This window comes from Equus przewalskii, chromosome 15 (genome assembly GCF_037783145.1).
Source record: "Equus przewalskii isolate Varuska chromosome 15, EquPr2, whole genome shotgun sequence".
Lineage (NCBI taxonomy): Eukaryota > Metazoa > Chordata > Mammalia > Perissodactyla > Equidae > Equus > Equus przewalskii.
The window spans coordinates 3399414-3422674 of NC_091845.1; the positions used below are offsets into that span (position 1 = coordinate 3399414).

At 55.2% G+C, this 23261-nt stretch overlaps 1 protein-coding gene across 29 annotated transcripts in view; it reads right to left on the reverse strand.

The window, feature by feature from the left end:
- Window positions 1-23261, reverse strand: part of IQSEC1 (IQ motif and Sec7 domain ArfGEF 1) — a 353973-nt gene that overhangs the window by 68034 nt on the left and 262678 nt on the right. For 3 of the 29 annotated variants that reach the window (XM_070574606.1, XM_070574600.1, XM_070574593.1), the window contains exon 1: window positions 9722-9966. The exons of the other annotated variants lie outside the window; for them this stretch is intronic. In XM_070574606.1, the coding sequence (XP_070430707.1) occupies window positions 9722-9786 (65 nt within the window). In that variant the 5' untranslated portion in view covers window positions 9787-9966. Of the gene's footprint in view, window positions 1-9721; window positions 9967-23261 lie in introns of those variants that run through there. 29 annotated transcript variants of the gene reach the window in all.

Genomic DNA, 23261 nt, shown 5'->3' on the forward strand with positions numbered 1-23261 from the left:
GGCCGTGATTCACACAGAGGGTGAGGAAGGGTAGGCTGACTGAGGCAGTGGGCCACCAGCTGATGGATAAGCTGCCTCACACGCCTTGTCATGCTCTCCCCTCCATGGGGCTTTAAAGCCACCTGCCTTCTGCCCGTTGAACTCCTCCTGCCTCTCGGGACCAGGGCCTGCAGTGCAGCACCACAGGGCTCCACAGCACGTCAGCATCCACCCGACTGGTCCCCATCTGCACACCAGGCCCAGGGCAGGCACTGAGACAAGGTCTAGGGAAGAATGAAGGCTCAAGGGTGGGAACGCAGCCCGCCTCAACCTCCCACAACTGCAGTACTGGCACACAGAGCCCTTCCCTGGCAATTGTCTGGCACCTGGCAGGCAGGAGCTCTGTGACCTTGGGCAAGTGACTTGATCTCTCTGTGCCTCAGTTTCTCTGCCATAAAATGGGGGCATTATCTACCTCACAGCCAAATGTTAATGCATGCAGAAATCCTCAGCCTGGGGCCTGTCACCCAGGAAGTGCTTAGGGTAGCTGCTGTCATTATCACAGCATAAGACTGTTATTCCTTGCCCACATCGCATGGCATCACGGGGACTAAGGGGGGCCTATAAGGTGGTGAGTGGGAAGCAGTGGGAAGAGGCCTTAAGGAGCAGCCTTCGCTCAGAGACAGGTATCAGACCATGTGACCCGACACCAGTACCTGTGCCTGAGGACAGCGTGGGGCGAACTGACTTGGGGTGGTCACTGGTTCAGGGCAGGACTGGGTGGGACTCTGGCCACTGTTTGTTTTTTAACTAAACTTGGCTGAGGGTCCTCTATGTGCCAAGCACCATGTTAGACGCTAGGGGCAGTAATAATAACGTATTCATAATAATGACAGAACCTACTATGTGCCAGGCTCCAAACTCGGCACTGCGGGAGGGCCCAGGACTGAGTGATGATGGCATGCGGTGGGTACAGGTGACATGAGGGGTCAAGGATGACTGCAGTACTCTGGGTGGAGCGTGGGCAGACAGATGAAGACATGGAGAAGCAGCAGATTTGGGCGGGGGGAGGTTACAAGAAGCCAGCTTAGCAGCTGCTGGATGGAAGAGAAGGGACAAAGGCCTGGCAGAGGCCTGGGGAAGCCCAGTGCTAACAGACTAAGGAGGAAGAGGAGCTGGCCAAGAGGGCTGGGAGGAACCCAGGAGGGCCCAGGCTCTTAAGCCAGAGAGAAGAGCCCCTGAGGGCAGCATGTCAGGCTGCCAGAGGCCAAGCAAGGGGAGGGCCGATATGCCTATGCACTCTACTACCTGCCAAGGGGCAGCCAGGGGCAGCAGGCGGGGACCGGTGGGGAAACTCAGCAGAGAGCCCACACCTGCCAAGGAGTGCAGGCAAGCACCTTGGGCGCCCCTGATCCAAGGGGAGCGGCCAAGAGCTCTTCCCCAAGGAAAGCCCTGTCTGATGGGGACTCCCAGGCCTGGCCTCTCCAGTCACCTCCAGACGCTGGGCCTCCCACATAGATTTCCCCAAGCGGGGCAGGATCAGTCTTCAAGGCTGGGAAACTGGCCCAGGCTGCCAACACAGCCAAGGGCTGTTCAGGGATCTCTGTGGCTTTGCCCCAGGACCCACCCCAACAATATGACACCTCCACCTTGGTCAGAAATGAGGCTGATTGCACGACAGGTCCTTGATTTAAAATCAAGAAAATGGGATTTGCTTCAAAATAATCTGGCAGCAATGAAATATAATTGCCCATGGGGGTCATTATGCTATTCTCTCTATTTCTGTATTTGTTTGAAATTTTCTACAAGAAAAAGTTTAAAATAGTGCTAAGAATGTTCTATCCACATCAAGGCCTGTTATCTTCCTGGGCCATTTTGCCATTTTTACTAAGTAAGTGGGGAAAAAAAACCAAAACCCCAAACCCTGCACATTTAAATTATGGCTCTGGGAAAAGTCAAGGGCTCAGAGGGAACAGAGAATTTGAGTTTGCACGCGGGTACCCCCCTCCACTAACAGCAGAGGAAGGGGCGTCTTCCCTAGACACTTCCTCTCCAACCCTCGCACAGGACTAACTGTACTTCTGGGGTCCTGTCCAAGCCTACACAGGGAAATAAAGGCAACGACAAGAACCGTGGCTGATACCAATTAATAGGAGCCATAGGAGAGGCAGCGTTTTCTGGACACCTACCGTGAGCCCAGCCCTGTTCTAGCCCCGTCTCCTCCATCATCTCCAACAGAGAGGCATCCTGACACTATCAGGGAATCTGGAGGGCAGTCCTACACGCACATGACCTCTTGGGGCTGGCAAACACGTTTCTGAGATTCAAGGCCACTAGCCAGAGCTTCCAAGGGTGCTCTGTCCACTCTGCAAAGTGGCAATGCACCTCTGTGCCTGTCCACGAGTGGGGGAGTCCTGCAGGTCTGTCTCCCCTACTTCTCCACCCCCCCACCCCTTCCTGCCTCTGCCTCATCCTCTGTCCTAAAAAACTCAAGGCCTGAAACAATGTCAGGGAGGGAGAAAGACACACACGAATCAAAAGACCAAACGTATGTCCCGCAAAGCGTGAATACGTTATTTCATTTTCTCTCCTTGGTTTCCTTGTCTGTAAAATGAGAATAATACTAGCTCCTTCACAGGGCTCTGGGGAGGTTAAAATAAGATAAGCATGTATAAAATTCAAAGGCCACCCAGACGTCAGATATTACCATTTTTATTCTACAGCCTGTTTCAGTTCCAGTCTTAAACCTGCACCAACTCCAGACCCACCAAAAACAGTTACAGCTTTGCCCAAGCCCAGCTGTGCCCTTCTCCACTTCCTGCCAGCACGCACTGGGCACCTCCTGTGGGCGCTACCCACTGCCTCTCCCTCCAGATCCCCACTTGACAGACAAGGCTGCTGTGGCTCACGGAGGTGACTACACACTCACAAAGGGCAGGACTGGGACTCGTTATGAGTTTCTCCAGCTACCAATGCCACCCTCTGCCCACTGCAGCAAGCTGCCTCGCTGCCTGGTGGCTAGACCAGGCTGGAGAGGGCAGAGCAGCAGAACTAGGGACCTGAGGCCACTGATCCCAAGGCCAGGCTCTGGAGCTCTCAGTCTCATTAGGTGCCAGAAACAGCCCCAGGATGCCAGAGTTGCCCAAGGCCCCCGAGATCAGCACAGGCCACCCTGTTGAGAACTCCAGAGGCACTGCTGCCAGGTTCCACCTGACACAGGGCTGGGCATCAGCTCTGCGCCTCCACCCTCAAGTGTCCCTGGGCCTCAAGGGACCTCTCCCTCACCCATGGCAGATGCCATTTGCCCCTCCTGTCTAAGACATCTTCACCATAGGCAAGCGGCAATTTTTCCCAATCCACGAGCAAAACATTCATACCTGTCCACTCTTGGGGGCCATTAAGTCGGCAGCTGGGCACGCAGCTGTAAGCACACACAAGTCTGTCAGCTTAGTCACTCACCGCCAAGCCTGCAGCCTGTCACCCCAGCGCCGCCGCCTCACACCACGAACAGTTTTCACTCTTAACTGCATCCCTCACTACCGTCCTTCTGTGGCCAGAGCGAGATGCTCCACTCTGGTCCAGCAACGCCTCTCCCAAACAGGTAACACCGCCCGTTCCAGCAGCCAGATAGCAGCCCTGAAATATGAGCTAAAGGCGACCGTCTAGGTGCTGACTGTGCGCCGTTCAAGCACTTTACGGGCATTAACTCACTCAATCCTCACAACTCCATGAGCTCCCACTATCACCCACGCTACAAATGGAGAAACTGAGGCACAGAAAGGCTAAGTCACAGAGGGTGTGAGGAGCAGAGCTGGGGTGAGGGTTACAGGGGGTCTGGCTACAGAATCTGCTCCCCTAACCACTGGGCAAAATGTCCTCCCCCAGCAAATGACCACAGGCTCACGAAGCTCGCCCTCTTCAGTGCAGAAACTGAGGCCCAGAAGGGGATGTGACAGGATGGCAGACGCCAGGGCTTGCAGGTAGGCCGGGTGCCAACAGCCAAGCAGAGCTGGCTCTGCCCAGGCTTCCTGTGAGGCCTCCTCTCGGGAGGGAGAGACCCTTCCAAGCTCAGTAATAATGAGGATAAATAACAACAGTTGCAATCACTGTAACTAACACGGAGCACTAACAGAATAATGAACATTTTAAACATTTTCCATGTACTAACGTATTTAATTCTTATACCACCTAGCCCCCCAGCCAGAAATAGAAAAGTAAGCACAATCTGTGTGTCTTTTAAAACAGGCATCGGGGGGGGGGGGGGGGGCTGGCCCCGTGGTCGAGTGGTTAAGTTCGCGCGCTCCGCTGCAGGCGGCCCAGTGTTTCGTTGGTTCGAATCCTGGGCGCGGACATGGCACTGCTCATCAAACCACGCTGAGGCAGCGTCCCACATGCCACAACTAGAAGGACCCACAACGAAGAGTATACAACTATGTACCGGGGGGCTTTGGGGAGAAAAAGGAAAAAATAAAATCTTAAAAAAAAAAAAAAACAGGCATCGGGGGGCCGGCCCCGTGGCCGAGTGGTTAAGTTTGCGCGCTCTGCTGCAGCGGCCCAGGGTTTCATGGGTTCGAATCCTGGGCACGGACATGACACCGCTCATCAGCCCATGCTGAGGAGGCGTCCCACATGCCACAACTAGAAGGACCCACGACTAAGAATAGTACAACTATGTACCAGGGGGCTTTGAGGAGAAAAAGGAAAAAAATAATATCTTAAAATAATAATAATAGTAAAACAAGCATCAGGGAGAAAGCACTCCCCTTGCCAGACTGACTCCGGCCTGGCCTGGGCAACAGGTGATTCAGGGAACCTGGATGGGGAGGCTGCCTCCTAGCTGGGGACGCTTCCAAACTGTCCAGTTTATTAATGGTCTTCCTCTCCTCCCATAAGGGTCAGCAGCGCACACATCTGTGTCCCCTAACGAGGTCCAAGGTCCTGCTCCTGTGTTTCCTCACCACGCAGAAGCCGGGTGTGTGCACACAGGTCCCACAGTGAGTCAGGGGACAGTCGGCTCTAGTCCCTGAGGCCTCGCTCCATGCCGAGGCCGGCCTGGGGCAAGCACGCTACCCTCAAAATGCTGCATGCTCGAGACCAAAGGGCACTGTCCCAGAATACTGCTAGAGCGTCTGGGGAAGCAGCTCTTGGGGTCTGTGGGCTCTGGCAAGACACCAGGAGAGCCTGGAGAGCAGTCGCCACCAGCCTGCAGGCTGGGACATTTGGGAAACATTTGGGGAATCCAGATACCACGAGATGCCAGACACATGTTCTGCGGCTTAGGAAAGATGCAAAAGGCTCCATTTACGACGCTGACATATTTTGCTGAAGATGACTTAATCCCAGAGGAAGCAGAGTCTCCAGAGCTGGCGAGGAAGAGCGCGGACCCCAAGCCAAGCAGACTGAGTTCAAGCCCCAGCTCGAGGACGTACTGGCCAGTGACCCTGGGCAACTCACATAACCTTCCCGCAACTGGAAAATGGGAACAGCAGAAGCCCTTACTCACAAGCTACTTTGAGAATTAAGTACTTCACACAGAGTTCACTAAATAGCAACCATGGCTATTATTATTATCGTTACACTGACCTTTGAACAAAGAGGAAAAAATAAATGCCGTCACAGCTTCCCCATCGACACCAACAGGGAGGCACACTGGCTGCGGCTCTACATCTGGGCCTCAAGCTCAAGTCAAACCGTCACCATTAGGAAGCCGCAAACCAGGGAAATAAAATGGAAAGAATGGTCCTTTCCATCAAGGAGCTGGGAAGCCAGAGCCATGTTTGAATAAGGCAGCGAAAGACACTAAAGTGGGAGCAACTAGGACCACGTCTCAGCCCCTTAAGGAGACATGCCACAAAGTCACGCAGGCCCCAGAAACCAGGAAAAAGGACACTGTGAGGAACCACTTTAATTCAGCAGTAATTTTACAAATGGGACATGGTGGTGATGATGATGGGGATGAAAGCCACCATTGGTTGGACATCTAAACTGCGTCAGTCACCAAGCAAAGCTGCACAAGCCCCAGGAGGTATTTTCCAGCCACATTTCACAGACAAGAAAATCAGAGTTCAGACAGGGGAGGCAACATGTCTGAAGCCCCACAGCTGGGGAGAGAAGAGTCAGGGTTCTGTGAGACCAAGTCTGTGCTCTGGATGCACGCTTTCACGTTATTAACCTCGGTTCCTCCACATCTGCCCAGGGCCTGGCATGAAGCAGGTGCTCAGTAACTGTTTGGTGAGTGAATAAAGGAACACAGGAAAGGGCAACACTGGGTGCTCCTTGGGTTGCACACCTCTCTCCAGGGAACAAAGCACCCTCCAGGCCCAGGAGAACACATGTGCATCCACAGGTGCATTCGCTCACCGATGGCGTGCTGGCCACGTGGCCAGGCACCATGCTGGGCAGGCACTGGAGCACAAGCCACAGGCCCAGGGCTTGCAGGGGCGCTCACCCAACTACGGCTATAGCCACAGCAGCCAGAAGAGTGACAGGTCCAGGTGGCACCACACCATATTTTCCACCATAATCACCGTCAATTTTCTCTTGGTAGCAGCTCACACAGTGGGAGCAGCCAGATTCTCTAAGGCTGCACCAATTAATTCTTCAAGAGCCTCAACGGCCTTTAAACTCATTAGGATTTGCTTCTGAGGACAAATGATAAATCACACTCAATAGCCTTGGAGCATCCTCCCCTACCACACAAGCACACACTCTTCCACAGGGGACCTGAGCCACCTCCACGGACCTCCCGCCAGGCTCCAGCCAGGTCCAAGCCCATCAGAGTTGGCCGTCATCTTGCCTCTGTGCTTTCTGGGCAGATATTCCACACGTCATCACAGTTCAGAGGAAATTTACAAAAGAGGAAGGGAGAAGCTCCAGCGGGTCACCAGCGGTGGGAAGGGCAGAGTGCTGACTTGGATGATCGCTGCTTCTGCCTGGAGGCCCGGGGCTGGCCAGCCGTGCTTGAGCTCTTAGACACCCACGTCCTCAGGCACCTCTGTGAAACACTATAATCATTCCCTTTCATAGAGGGGGAAACTGAGGCTCAGAGGGGTGTGGTAACTTTCACAAACTCATGAAGCTGAGCTGGGATTTGAAACAAAGTCTGTTTGCCTCCCTGAGTCCTTCTTTCCTGATGCCCCAGGCTGCCCTGGACTCACAGATTCTCCCGACAAACCATGATCCCATGTTCCACAGAGGGCAGCCAGATAACACCCGCACACATGCATACACACTGATACATACTGAGCTCCCATAGCCTGGGGAGCCCTGTCCAATCCCTTCCAGAGACAGCTATTTGCCCAGTCATCACACTGCTTGACTGTGCAGCTGTCCGTCCTGTCCATGTTTTCGAACTGAAGCTGTGTAAATATTAGCACAACTAGTTCATAGTCCAACTTCCTTGAGCAAAAGCCTGACAATCCCGGCAGGGCCGGCAGACCCTCAGGGGCCCTCCGTCAGAAAATCTGGGTTCTACTCCTGGCTCGCTTCGTAATATTCTGAGCAAGTCACTGAATTCCCCACCTTTATGTGCCCATCTAGAAAGGGAAGGAGAGAACCGGGTTGCCGAGGCTCAAAGAGCATAGCATCAAGGCGCTGATGTGCGTGCTGTCAGAGAGAAGCCGTGCTGGCGGGGGCGAGGCTGTGCCGGCAGAGTTTGTCCTGGACCTCTTACAGACTGGGGTCTCCCATGGTCTCTGGAGCTTGCTGATCCTTTTTCGGTTTAGAGAGGATGAGACAGCCAGCTGAAAGGCCTGGCAGGGCTAAGCCTCCGTAGGCCAGGGGCTGAGCTGATTCCCTTCATCCCCCCCACACTCCCCAGGCTTCCTTTGGAACCACATACTGGTCACTCCAGAACAAACATGACCCACCTGCTCTGAGGCCAGAGGGTGTGGGCCTCTCAGTCTCCAGGACACCTGGCCCATGCTCTGGGACCGGGGAAGCAGCTGTGTATCACCAACCCTGACCACAGAAGGACCCAAGGAGGCTCCCCTGTAGCTGGAAGATTTAGATTGGACACGCGGAGGCACTTCCCTCGAGAAGGGATGCAGGACCAATATGCAAAAGAGGTGGCCATGGACATCCCAACTGAAAAAGTGACACTGGAAAGGTCCTAAAGGAGGGGCAGAGAATCCCCTCAGGTCCTCTCAGCTGAGGGCCAGGGAGGAGGTGCAGCCAGCAGGGGACATGCCGGCTACCATGTCCCCACTAGCCTGCTGGCCCCAGGAGGACAAAGACTGTGAATTTTGCTCACTGCTATGTCCCCAGTGCCTAGAGCAGAGCCTGTACACAGCAGGCACTGAAACTCAAGAGCCTTGGGGCTGACAAGACTTAATGCGCGACCTCAGTTTGCTCTCCTGAGATATGGGGATGCTAATACCACAGGATATGAATGGAAACACAGCATGGGGTGGGACAGCTGCGTAAGGCAGAGGCACGGGTGGGATATGAAAATTGTGACCCCCACTGGTCGGACTGATGCTGCCGATTCCAGACAGCTGGCCTTGCAGCTGTAGCTTGCCCAGCCTCCACCCCAGACGCAAGAAGCAATGGGTCCTTGGGAACCGCAGCCCCACAACCTGACATGGAGCCTCAGGCCCAGAGCCCCAGGCCCCGGCGGTGGGGAGGGGGCAGAGGGGAACACGTGTGTTCTCAGTGTAACCGCCAGACCCACGCTGCAGGACTTTTGAACTCAAAGATCAAAGGGCTGCAGGTGGGCTTCCCCGCAGGGGCCTGACACAAGCCAAGCTAACTTGTCAACAAATCCCCTCCGTCCCACAGCCCTGCTCCTCCGAGGGGCCTGCAGTCAGCGCAGGGGGCAGCTGTGCTGGCGAGCGGAGTGAGGAAATCGATATTCCTAGCACACACACTCTCTCTTTCTCCCTCTGTCCATAAATACAGGCCCTTGGATCTCAGACAGCTGCCCACAGGCCCTGAAGCAGAAAAGGGTGGGTCTCTCCGACACACGCTCGTCGCCCCCAGACCCCATCCCTGACCACACCAGGTGCACATGCGCATGAACACCCGCCCGCCAGCAGCCTCCTCACAGCTGCACTCAGTCACATCAGCAGCCACCCAGGACTGAAGCTCCCTGGCTCCCGGCACGGCGCCGGCAGCACACCGGGACTACCTGCGCAGAGCCCTGAACGGCCCGCGTCCTTGAACGCACACACTCGCCCGGCTCTCTCTGACACCGGCCTGGGGTCTCGCTCACGCAAGCCCGCAGGAGGACTCCTGGCAGCTTCTGCTCGCCTGCCACCAGACACAAGTGCAGCGCCCTCTCACCAACTCCAGCCGCTGGCTCTCCCGACTCCACCAGACACCAACGCCCACCAGCTTCTCCCGGGAAATTCACCCACGCACGAGCTCCCATCCTAAGTCACTCGAACACACACACTCCTGTCCTGACAGCAACTCTTTTTCTCACACGCACAAACTCTGGTCCTGTGTCTGGTTCACACACAGACACTAACACAGACACGCTCCACACTCCACCCTGTCAGCCTTCCTCACTCACCCCGGCGCCCATCTGGCAGTCTCGCGCACCCTCGCACACCCATTCCCGCAGCCCCTCTCCGGCACACACTTACACTTACATCCCGGCAGTCTCCCACAAACCATCGCACAACAGAACACAACGCACTGCATGCCACCGTGCCGCGGCCGGTCTCGGTGCAGCCCCTCCCCGCCGCCCTGCGGCCCGAGCCCCCGCGCCCACCCCGGCCCCGCCCGCCCGGGCCCTTACCCGCTGTCAAGCTCCAGCTCCAGCAGGGATTGCGTCCGCTCAGAGTTGCAGTGCAGGCACCACATGGCGGCCGCGGCGGGGTGACCCGGCCGGGCGCCCGGGACCCAGGCCCGGCCGAGCGCGGCCGACTCCCGCCAGAGGCAGCCGGAGTCCGGGGCCGACACCGACCACCCCGACACCTGACCACCCGCCACGCGACCACCTCGGGTCACCCAGCCCACGGCCCGGCGGTTCCCGCTGCTCCCGGCCCCTCGTCCGAGCCCCAGGCCGGCCGAGCCCACCCCTCCGCGCCACCGCCGCCCGCCTGGCGCAGCGCGAGGCCGGGCCGGAGGAATGTGGCCCCGGAGGGGGCGGGGCCCGGGGCGGGGCCGAGGCCGGGCGGCGCGGGCCGCGTGGGGCAGCGCAGGGGGCGGGGCCGCGCGCAGGGGGAGGAGCCATGTGCAGGGGGCGGGGCACAGAGGGCGGGGAAGCGCGCAGGGGGAGGGGCCGGCGCGCAGGGGGCGGGGCACAGAGGGCGGGGAAGCGCGCAGAGGGCGGGGCAGAGAGGCCGGGGATGCGCGCAGAGAGCGGGGCGCGGGGGGCAGCGCAGGGGGAGGGGCCGGGGCGCAGGGGGCGGGGCAGAGAGGGCGGGGATGCGCGCAGGGAGCGGGGCGCGGGCGGAAGCGCAGGGGGAGGGGCCGCGCGCCTGGGGCGGGGCGAGCAGAGCCGGTGTTCCCTGGCTACTGCATCTCGTGTACCAGCAAGCTAGGTCCTTTTGTGGGAGGATCGCGCACTCGCTCCAACACAGAGCCCCCCCAACATCCATATCTCCCTCGCCAACCTGTAGGCACAACAAATGCAAAACCCGGAAGCAGCCAACTAGCCTATTCTGCCGACAGCGCCAACCTCTGCCAATCCTGACTTCGGTCTCAGTTTATAAAAGGGGGCCTTTGCTCTCCTGGAGGGGGTGGCTCTGGGGCTCTGATGCCCCTGACCCAGAGAAAGGAGTGGGTCCCATCTTGAGGCTGGGGACACCCTTTTGGGGACTTTTTGATGAAGATCTGATGAAAACAGCTTCTTTCTCCCCAAACCCACCCAAACTCCTGCCCTTCCCTCACCGGGAGACAACTTTCAGACCACCACAGCAGGTTTAAAGTAACGCTAATTAGCATTTTTGAGCTTTTTACTGACGTTTGGTCCTCAAGACAACATTGTGATGCAAGTGGAGTTACTACTAGCTCCATTTTCCAGAAGAGGAAACGGAAGCTCAGTTGAACTGGATTAACTCCATGAGGCTTTCCCTCACCTCCTCTCCCAGGCTACACAGCTCTCCCTACTATAAGCAATCACGGCTTGCTGTTCTAAATTTGCATATTTACTTGTTTATTAACTGCCCTTGGGCTTCATGAAGGCATGCACAGTGCCCAGCACCCACACTGTGGAATGCCCAAATGTGGTTGGGAGACATCAAGCAGACACAGGTACAATGGAAACCCCACCTGCCCTGGGCTGCCCCACCTGCAAGTCCATCTCCTGGAGGGCCAGGCAGCCCGCAAGTCTGCGTGAGTCAGGAAGCTGTGGGAAGCCACTAATGCAGGGGAATAGTCTTGTGTCCTTTTGAATCTTTCATTTGGAGTGGGTGGTGCAAAGGGCCCGATGATGAGTGTTATTTCCAAATGGGGAAACTGTGGTTGAGTGGGGGACGGGGAAGGAAGAGGGCCGGGCTAGCCCAGCCTGCAGCACAGGCAGGGGCAGTCCCTAGAGCCAGTTCAACGCACCACGGCTCCCAGGCAAGAGGCTGAGCAGGAAGTCAGTGCTCCTTACTGCCCATTCCACAGTCCTCCTCTTAAGCTTCTGATGTTTTCTTTGCTACACTAAAAATAAATAAAGACACAGAATGGGAGAAAGCATTTACAAATCATATATCTGATAAGGCTCTAGGATCCATACTATATAAAAACTCTTACAGGGGCTGGCCCCGTGGCCGAGTGGTAAGTGGCGCCCGTGCAGCGGCCCAGTGTTTCGTTGGTTCGAATCCTGGGCGCGGACATGACACTGCTCATCAAACCACGCTGAGGCAGCGTCCCACATACCACAACTAGAAGGACCCACAACGAAGAATATACAACTATGTACCGGGGGGGCTGGGGAGAAAAGGAAAAAATAAAAAAATCTTTAAAAAAAAAACTCTTACAACTCAACAATAAAAAAGCAAATAACCCAATTTAAAAATGGGCAAAGGATCTGAATAGACTGTTCTCCAAAGAAGATATACGAATGGCCAATAAACACACCTAAAAGATGCTCAACATCCCTTGTGATTGGGGGAATGCAAATCGAGACCACCATGAGGTATCACCTCACCCCCACAAGGATGACTAGAATCCAGAATAATGACAGAGGTACCTACACACAAGGATTCTGGAAGGAGAAGACCACTGAGCAACACTGCTCAAAGATTGCAATCATATCCTGCATCCTGTTTGGGGGGTTGGGGAGGGAGGCAGTTGGGAGGGAATAGGGTTGAAATAGTCCAGTTGTGGGGGTCAGGAGGTGGAAAACTCCCACCTCAGCTTGAACTACCCTCTAAAAATAGGCTGCACTAAATGCAGCCAAGAGAATTCCCCCAGCCCAGCTGTGGGAATAGTCCAGACACTGGCTCTGACAGCCTCACGACCCGGATTCTCCAAGAATTCCAGGCACTTCTCCAGGCCCAGGCCCTCGCCGCCTGCCAGGATGATCTTGGCGACATTGTTCCAGCTATGATTTAGAAGAAGGGGCTTGAATTTCCCCGTTAGCATTTGGAATACCAGAGGATGCAGTCCCTGGAAACCAAACATCTCTTAACTCTCTTGTTCTATCTTCCTACAAAGTGTGCTTCTTGCTTAGCAGATTAATAATTTAAGGAATCGTGAGGTGAGACAAGTTCCAGCCTGAAGAGGCAGAGAAAGCCAATTTTTCTGCTGCAATGACTAGACTGGACAGAATTCTTACATGTACCATTTGGGCAAATTGCTCAGCCTTCTGAGTCTCAGCTTCCTCAATTGTAAAGTGTGGCTCATCAGTCACCTCTACCCTGGCTAACTCACCTTGCTGTTTAAATTAATTTAGCATGCATTTATAAGTGTTTACTCTATGCCTGTCTTCTGAGGCCTCAATTGGGAGACACTGATGTGACAAATGTCCCCCAGTGTGATAGTCTCAAAGAAAGAGCCTATAACTTTGCCCCATGAAAGGCTCCAAAGATGAAGAGACACTTGGGTTGGGTTGGGCCTTGAGGAATGAGTAGGAGCCCACATGTGGGGTTGTAGGAGGCAAGAAAGTCATGAAAATGTTTAGTTCCACTCTATCATCATGGGCTTCAATCCTGAGCTGCTTGCTTCCCGTTTCACATGCCACAACCCAAATTCATCCCCATCTTTCTGGCTTCTGACAGCCTCCTGTCTTCCACAGCCTCCCTGCTGTCCTTCAACCAGACATGTGGCACCCCAACAAAGGCCAACCTTTGCAGTCCCTCTCCCAGAGCTGTCAGGATGAAGGTCAGCCCCTCCACATGGTGGGCCTCAAGGTCTGGTTCAGGCTCATCTCTCCAGCCCTCACCTCTCATCATGCCCCCCCAAGCCTGCCACACCCCAAGCAATACTAATCTTTCAGTCCCCAAACTCCCACTGTGCCTGGCTCATGGCAGGACTTTGGGTTTCAGCTTTTGATGTTACTGCTCCCAGAAAGCCACGCCCGACCAGCCCCTAGTCCATGTTAGAAACTCTCCTCCACACTCTCAGGCGACTCTGCACCTGCTCTCTCATCGCACCAGTGAGCTCAGCTATCCCTGCCAGGTGAGCTGTGCCCACGTCCTTCTCTGCAGTGTCCCCCCACGCCTATGAGGGGGCCTGGGACACAGAGGTGCCCAGCAGTTGGATCAATCAAAGGTTGTCAAACTAAGGCCCGAGAGCCAGACCTGGCCCACTTCCAGTTGTTTTGTTTTTTTTTTTTTAAATAAAGTTTTATTGGAACAGAGTCACACATTCACTTACGTATCGTTCATGGATACTTACTTTTCTGCTACAACAAAGTTGAATAGCAGCAGAGACACATGGCCTGGGGGCGTAAAATATTTACATCTAGCCCTCCACAGAAGCAGTTTGTCAGCCCTGAAATAAATGAAGCTCCCCTGAAGGATTTCTCCTCGGCTCCAGTGACCCCTGCGATGCCCTGCTGGTTCAGCCTGTGCCCTGGCTCAGGCCCCAAGGACACGACCTGACGAGCAGAATCCAAACGTCATGAGGGAAGATGGTGACTAAAACAGTACAGCTGGGCCAGGTGACCTTCAGACAAGAGGGCCACAAGATGAGATAATCCACTGTTGGGGACAAATGCTACAGAGCTACCTGCCCATGTGCACAAAGTCTTAGGTTCAAGGATGCTAGTCGTTTCTAACAGCAGAACATGGAGGTGAAACCCGCAATGTCTCTCCATGGGAACCGGTTAAGTAAACTGTGGTACCCCTCAGTGGAGTCTCATGTGAAAAACATGGCGGCAGCATCATACACACTTATAGGAAAAGATCTGAGACATGACATTCGATAAAAAGTCCAGAAAAATGTGAAACATATTTACAATAAAATATATAGGACACTAGTGCGCTTATAGAGATAATATAATTGTAAACTATTTCTTAGACCCAAGAAACAGGTACCAGTGGTTGCCTCTGGGAAGAGAAACTGGGGGCTCCAGAGATTTCTGGAGATGGGCCTCTGCCCTTTAAGCTTGAGGTCTCACTGGGACAGGGATGGGAAGGAGGAAGGAGGGCTTTTCACTCTGTGCCCTTTTATAGTTTTTGGAATTTTAAACAAGTGTTTATTACCTTAAAAAAAAAAGGCCAGTAAAATAAAGAAATCAATAAAAGACATGGTAATCCAGAGGACTGGAGGTCTTCTAGCATCTTCTAGGAAACTCTGCAGCCTGCCAGAGCTAGGCCACAAAGACCACAAATTCCATATTGTACTTAAGCTACCTCTTGGGGCACTCCCAGCTCCTCATCTTTTGAGCAGGTTGTCTTGCTGACAGAGCTGCCCTGTAGCTGTTCGAGCTTCCCTCTCAGTGTCTGTCGGTCATTAATGTTACTCTTCATAACACTGAGACAGACGTGCCTGCATCACAGACAGAGGCTGAGTCCAGGAGGGGGCTCTGCGAGCATCCTTCCAGCCCAGCTCCTCGTTTCACAGACAGGGAAGCTGAGAGGTGAAGGGAGGTGCCCCAGGGCCTGTGCCACGTACTAGAGACAGTGATGCTGGCCCCGGCGCCCTGCCTCCCAGGCCACAGCACCCCACTGCCGGGATGGCCCAGCAGGGACTCGAACAGCACAGCACTTCGCCTGGTGCAGGTGAGTCGTAGGTTCCACGCAGAACAGAACTTACTCGTATGAGGGTTGGATGCTGTGAAAAACCAGAGAGAGATGCACAGAACACAGAACTCTGCAGAGTGACATCTCAGGGAAGCCAGTTAGTCCCTCAGAAGAGAAATCACCCAGATAAATAAGGCTGTTCTTATTAAGTGCCAAGTTACTTTTTCAATTTCAATCATTTTTAACAGAAACCTCTTGCAAGTCATGGACTTCCAAAATCTTACTAAACAAAGTAAACTAAATGGCCTTGGGATAGCTTGCTTTGGGAGGCCAGGGGTCACCCTGAGGTGGTTGTTAGTCCTGCACTAGACAGCAGGCCCCATTTTCCTCTCGGGCCATTCACCTGCTCAGGCACTACCCTGGTTGTCATCCAGCCCCTGACTCTTTCCACCTCATTCTCAGCTACCATCCCTATGATATAGTTACTCCCAGTATGCACTGGGCACTTTTCTGTCCCAGTGCCTTTGCTTATGCTATTCCCACTTCCAGGGTTGCCTTCTTCATCTGCTTGGCAATCTCCTACTCAACCTTCAAGGCCCAGTCCAAATGTCACCTTCTCCTTGACCCCCCACCTAGTGCCCCCACCCCTCAGGCAGAGTGAGAACCCCTCAACCAGACTGTAGGCACTTTGAGGACAGGGACAATGGCTCTCCACTCACTCTCCTGGTTGGGGGCTTGGACACTGCCACTGCTCCACATAACTGACCTAGTTCCAGACACCTGTCATGGCACCAGGGGAATTGAGTCCCAACCACAAAAACCTCAATGGAGTCGGATTGGCCAAGACCTGGACTGTGATAGTGAGATTAAAGTGGCCTTAATGTTAGCATGTCCTAGGACTTCAGAGCCGGAAAGAGTCACCATGATCCAGTGCTGCCCGCCCATTGTGTAGATGAGGGACCTGAGGCTCAGAGAGCGGGGAGCACTTCCCCAAGTCATGCTGGGGCACAGCCAGAACGGGTCGCCTGACTTCCTTTCCACAGCTCCTTCCCCACTGCCCTGACAAAGGAAGCCACGGGGTCAGGGAACATTGTGGTTGAGGTCTAAGGAGGCTGTTTTCCTGCGGTGTTTAAATGAATGATAAAAATCACATGCAGTTGTTATCATGCCGACAGCTGACAAATGGATTAACACAGCCTGAGAGGGCATGGGAGAGACCCTGAGGGAGGGGTTACAACAACACAGAGTTAGGACACGGGGTCAGCCCCAAGGAGAAACGAAACTCCACGCTGGTACAGGGTGTCTCTGCAGGAGCCCTGAAAAATCTAGCACGTGACAGTGACTAATGAAGTGAACATCATGGCCAGGAATGATCACTTTCTCCAAGAAGCCCTGCCAGCCTGGATCCTCAGAGCACTCTACATTCCCGTGGCAGTGCTGGTTTGTCGTAGAAGTGAAAGGAGATGGTGGTGGTCCCGACAGAGCGGATGTGCTCACGGCACCCCTCCCCAGTCTGGCTGCTCCCGTGGGCACACTCCATCCCTACTGGTCCCGTGGCTGGGCCTGGCCAGGTGAGCAGGGCTGCTTGTCCTGGAGTCCAGGGGGCAGGGCCTGCGGAGAACAGGCCAGTGGTTTCTGAAGTTGGGCTACTTGAGTCACGAGTCTATTCAAGTGGATGGGAAATGGCCATTTGCTGGTCTTCTGGCAGGATTCAAGGGCTTTGACGACATCAGGAGGAAACCGAGAAGCAAAAAGCTGAGCCGGTGCCTCCACCGGTGAAGGCTCTTCCCCAGCGCCTGTCACACGTCCGTCACGCTTCCCATCAGAGTGCCCTGCCAGCCGCAGGATGCAGCCCAAAGTGCCCCCGCTTCAGCCCCTCATCCTCAGCTCTCCTTTCCCTGGCTGGTGGCACAGGGAAGCCACCACCAGACCGCAGGCAGGGCGGGGGAGGACCCACAAGGCTTACGCTGAGTGGGTTCAGCCCTCCCTCGGGGACAGCTCCAGGAAAATGACTCCAGGCAGTTCCAGGTCTGCCCCACTGTGCCCGCTCTCTGTGCCTGAGAAAGAGGCCAAGCTGCCCCCAGCTCTCCACCCCAGACCGAGGAGGCAGGCCTGTGGCTAGCAGGCCAGGACATCCATCCCAGTCCCCCTGCCCTGTGTGACCCCAGGCACAGCTTTCCGGGGCCTCAGCATCTTCACCTACAAAGACGGGACGGCAGCACCTTCCCCACAGGATTGGTGTGAGGCCTGGCAATGATACCAGTAACCGCCTCGCCAAGCCAGGCGTCCAGGAGGGCCCAGGGCCCGGCAGTCCTTTCTGTGCTGTGCGTGGCCCCCGTGCCTGGCACCAGAGCTAAAGCACAGAGGAGCTGCTGTGTGCTGAATGCAGACATGCCCTGTCCACTGAGGCTGCACCCTGGGAACGCCCCGCTCCGGCCGTCCGGGGAGCATCAAATCCCAGCTCCCCCTGGGGCCAGCCCGGGGGCTGAGCGGTCAGGTGTGCACGCTCCGCTTTGGCGGCCGGGGGTCCACCAGTTCAGATCCCGGGCGCGGACCGATCCTCAGGCCATGCTGAGGCAGCGTCCCATGTAGCAGAGGCAGAAGGACCTGCAACTAGAGTATACAACTAGGTACTGGGGGGCTTTGGGGAGAAGAACAAGAAGAAAAAAACAAATCCTAGCTCCCCTGCAACAGCGTGCAGTCTCGAATCTCGGGCAAGTGGCTGGTCTTTCTGAGCCTCCTTTCCCACCTCCCTGCCTCTTTGGTCTCTTCCTTAAGCCGGGGGGCTGTTACCTCTCGTGACAGCCATGGCCACCTCACACAGGCACATACTCTGGATCGGGCACTTTACAGAAGCGATTGCATTTAATTCTCAACGACCCTCCATTTTACAGATAAACTGAGGCTCAGAGAGATTGGGTAACTTACCTGAGGCCACATAGCTAGTGCCAGAATAGTCAGGGATTTGAGCGCAGGTCCATTTGGCTCCCAAACCATGCATGTAACCGTGAAGCTGGACCTGTGCCTTCTTCCCCTAAACAGGTGCTTGCTGAATGCAGGCCCTGTGCTCAAAGCTCTGATGTGACCGCTGAGTTAAGCTTTACAATGACCTCCAAGGTAGGCACGATTATTACGCTCCTCAATTTGTCATCCAGAAAAAGAAACCGAGGCTCGGAAGGTTTAAGGAATTTGTTTCAGGGCAAACAACCAGAGAGGGAAGGATTTGAACCAGGGCTGTCTGAGTCCCAGTCGATGCTTCTCCAGGAGGCCCCTGAAGGAGCCATCTCCCCTCTCGGCTCCCCTCTCGGCTGGTATGACGTGGATCACAAAACCAAAAGCAGCCTCCCCAGCCCAAGCCTGCGGGTCAGACCCCTGACTCTGTCCCCTTATTGGCAGCACGGCCTTGGCATGGCCTCTGTGAGCCTCGGTTTCCTCCTCTGTGAAGTGGGAATGACGGTAACGCGTATCTGAGGTTGTCACCGAGACTTCAGGGAGACGTCAAGGCTGGGGCCCTCACTTCCGCCCTCATGGGGGCACAAGTTCTGTCCACCGCTGCCCACACTGGGCCTGCCCCAGAACCCAGTTCACAAATCCCCATTCCATTCGCTCTGCTCTCCTCCAGGGCCATGCCCCCTCCCTCTGGAGTGGGGTGCACTTGGGAGGAGCAGCAGGGGCGCAGCAGTGGCTGCTGGGGGACTTGAGGTCTCTGCCAGCCCTGCTGGGCAAGCCCAAAGGACAGGCGGGGTCACACTGGGGAGGCGGTCCTTGCCTCCTCCCCTCTCCTCCCCAGCTGCCTGCTCTTCCCTCCACATGCCCCTTGGTACGAGCGCCCCTGGGAACTTGGGACCAGGGATGAATTAAAATCTGCGGTTCCAGCCCCACCCCCAGGAGGGGGACAGACCCCACAGTGAAGAGCCCTGAGATGGCCCACACATGTTCCAATGGCCGGGCGGCCCGCTCACCGTCACTCACTCCCAGGGACCTTCCTGGGCCACCAGGTCAAGCACACCCATCCTCTCCATCTCATCTAATTCCCTTTAGAGCCCAGCTCACAGCCCACATTTGTCTTCAGTCCCCGTTTACTTATTCACCGTCCGCCTCCTCCGTGAGAAGAAAGCTCCATGGAGGAGGGGACTTTGTTCACCACTGTGTCCCCAGGATCCAGAGGGTGCCTGGGCCACCAGAGGGGCTCAGTAAATGTGTGGTAAGTGAGTGAATCCTGTGAGTGAAGCAGACTCACCCTGCTTCAGGGACAACCGCAGGGACGGGGCGAGACGTGTGAGCCAGCCAGGGCTCGGTGGGCCGGCCCACTGCCCATTCTGCCCTGTCTCACTCACCTGGGCCAGTGCCCCTCTCTACACCACAGGTCCTGGAAGGGCCGTGGAAACCGCTTTTCAACAACACAGATTCTCATCTCCAGGATGCCCAGTACTTAAAGGGACCTGTCAGCTAAAGATTTTATTAAAAAGATGCATGCCTTTGGCAAAGCGAGTGAGTGTCCTTGACATATCTGGGCTTCTTCCCTAGTAGTTTTGCTTAAGCTGGGACCCATCTGGATTAAAGGGAGTGGGGGAATTGAGGGAAACTAGAAAAAAAAATGTAGAAAGCTACAGGGACTTGCTCTGCTCCGGAACACCCCGCCCAGCAGCACGGGTCGGTCCCCGCGGCAGGGCCAGTCCACACTGCAGGGGCTGCCAGGGAAGGAAGCTTGCTCACTCTCAAGGAGTGCGTTCAGTTCACACGGCGGAACGGCTACGAGGGGGTGCCAAGCCCAGGCCCCGGTGGCCCTTGACTTAATGAATAGATGCGTTCACTTATAACAAGCGCTGGGGACGCCTGTTTTGCAAATGGATGCCACTAAGTGCTCAGAAGCAACAGCTTCTCTTAAGTGGGTTAAGCGTCGTCCTCTGCGATCTTTACAGTATTGATTTAACCAACACCTTCTTTTGTCCCAGTGGGAGGAAGACTTCAACCACTGGACCTGATCCACTGATTCGGGACTGATGGAGATGGGGCATGTGTGACACCCGATTCTTTACCTGAACAAATCTATAACTGAGACCGTGCGCGTCCCTGAACGTGTTGAACAACTGCCCCCAACATTTATTACCACCTACTGTGTGTCAGGCACTGACTAGGCATTGCAGAGGATGCAGAGACAAATCGGATGTGGGCCCTCCCCACAGGAAGCTCGGTGGGTACGGGGACTGGAGGTAATTCAGAATCGTTGGTGCCAGCCTGTTCCCACAGGAGTTCACATAATCCTGACGGCAGCTCTACAAGGTGGGTGGGTATCCCAGTTTATCACGGAGGCCCTTGAAGCTCAGAGAGGGTAAGTAATTTGCCCAAGACACACAGCCATAAATGAGGGAGCCAGGATTAGAACTCAGACAGGCTGACACTCAGCCTTCGTGCTTTTCACTCCTCCAGCGGTTCTCAAAGTGTGGTTCCAGGGACAGCAGCAGCCACAGTCCTAGCCGGAAGTCAGTGGGAATGCACCTTCTCACCCCCCAGGTGATTCTGATGCCTGCTGCGGTCTGAGAACCTCTGCGCTAGGCCAGGGCACTAAAGCGAGTGATCAATACAATCATGGGAGCAACCTGGCATAGGAGCAGGAACGACTGCAAGCTGATGGGGTGGCCATCAGGGAAGGCTTCCTGGAGGAGGTGACACCTCTCCTGGGATCTGTGGCACACATGGGAATTCAATGGCTGGCCCAGGAGAAGGGCACTCCAGATACAGGGAACAGCATGAGTGAACGCTTGGTGAGCAGGGGGGAAAAACCGCTGTTCTGTGTGTATGTGGAGAACTAAGGGTGAGTATGGCGGAGCTGGGAGGGATGAGGCCAGGGATGCAGAGGGGCTTTATCCTATGGGGGTGTGCAGGGGTGGGGCTCGCAGACATGGTCTGGATTTACCCCCAGGTTAGTTTTCCCACGACCGCATAGTACCTGTATACCAATTAGTTACCACTGTTCTTTCTATCAGGGAAACTTTCTGTCTGCTCCATCAACGACAAACCAGTCTCGGTGAGCAGAAAGTGAATGTTCCCATAAAAATAAATCACCAAAACCAAAACACTGTTATAAAGTCCCGCTTGGACCCTGTTATCAGCAGAAGGCCCGGGCTTGAGGCCTGTTCTGTCTCTGTTTAAAACAGAAGTGAGCAAGTGTGGAGAGTCCGTGTTCCACAAGGCGGCCGTAAGACAGAAGGATGCTTTCTGTGCCCTGACAGGGAAAGAGATACAAGATACAATGCTGAGTGCAAAAAGTAAGGTGAAGAATGCTGTATTTGGGTAAAAAAGGAAAGGGGAAGAGTATACACACACACTGATATATGCATAAAATGTCTCTGGACAGTGGTCACCTCCGGGGGGACCTGGGCCAGGGCTGGGAGGGGGCTCACTGCTCACGGTGTACCTTTTGAATCTTTCGCTCTTGAGCCCCGTGGCTATATATATATATTTTTTTTTGAGGAAGATTAGCCCTGAGCTAACTACTGCCAATCCTCCTCTTTTTGCTGAGGAAGCCTGGCCCTGAGCTAACATCCGTGCCCATCTTCCTCTACTTTATACGTGGGACGCCTACCACAGCATGGCTTGCCAAGTGGTGCCATGTCCGCACCCGGGATCTGAAGCGGCGAACCCGGGCCACTGAAGCGGAACGTGCGAACTTAACTGCTGCGCCACTGGGCATGCCCCCATGTGACTGTATTAATTTCTGTAAAATAACGAAACATAACTAAGCCTTTTTTTGAGCGATAAAGAGGCGTTGAAGACATGTTAGCACCGCCCACACCCTGGTCTCAGTGTAAACAGAAGGGCTGGAAGCGCACGGGGAGGGGAACGACATTCTCTGGGTCCACGTCACCGAATGTTGACCCTGTGGCTCACACTCCCAGAAACCCTGCTTGTGGGTCACAGGGATCTGAGAATGCTTTTTTTGCAGCAAGAAATAACCCCCTCAAGCATGAAATGACTTCCCTGTCACCTAAGGCTGGGGAAGGCTGCCTGGTGCCAGGGGGACATGGTAGGCGGGGGTGGGACCAAGGCCGGTTCCCTCCTCTGCATCTCCCGCATCGTGAAGAGAGACGGGCCGGCCTTGGGAGTGCCTCCTGCCCTCGAGGCAGGCGTCTGCAGCTTGACGGACACTGTGTCCCACCGTCAGGATCAAGTCCTGTTATTTAGTCCATAAGGAAATGGAGACACAGAGAGGTTAAATGGCATGCCTGGAGGCCACCCAGCTGGTCGTGGCAGAGCTGGGATCCAACCTGTGGGCCTCGGTGTGAAGAGTCGAGCAGCCCCTGAGCTAAGTGGGCCTGGGCTGGTAAGAGAAGCTGACCCCATGAAATGTCAACCTCAAGACCCGGAGCAGACCCACAGCGAGCAGCCCTCGTGCAACACACTCCAGAGACAATTTTGGTCTCTCTCGCAATTTCCATAAATGACTGCAATTTATGTGTTAATAGCAAAGATATTAAGGTTTGGAAATCCCTGGAGTGTTACAAACGCCATTTGTAATTACAAGCACACAACAATTTGTTCAACATGTCAGCTACGTCTGCGTAATTATTACCCTGGTTGAGGGTAATCCCATTTACCTCACCGCAGGGCACGGGGAAGGAAGCCGGCAATGGGGTGCTGGGCTTGGACCTCACTGTTTTCCTCACGGCCATTTCCTCCTCCAGGATCCCCCTGCTCCTCCTGCACTGGGCCCGGGGTTGGCGTTGCCTGCAGGCGCCCATGTAGGGACAAGTGGGCCCGTCTTCCTGGGAGGCATTCCTGGCGGATCCTGCCTCGGGTCCTCAGGAGGGCCCGGTTCCAGGCCTGCTTCCCATCTTCCCTGGACAGTCTGAGGACAACACTACCTTCTAGTAAATTCCCTCTCGCTTTAGTCAGCCAGCCTGTCGCATGCTGCTTGCAGTCAAGGCTCTAGCTTCTGCCCCTTGGTCTCCCTTGGTGACCACCTGTAGGTCCGTGACAGGGACGGTTAATTGCACTAGCTGTTAGCTGGTGGCTGCCATTTCCTGAGCACCGATGCCATGCTGGGCGCTCTGCGGGGCCTACACAGGGAGTCTGCAACCCTTCCAACCACAGAGAGGGCACTGGCCACAACTTATAAGACGGACGGGGCTCAGAAGGACCAAACCACTTGCCCAAGATGCAAGATCGCACACGAGAACGCGGGGAGCTGGGATTTGACGGATGGCCTGAGCCCTG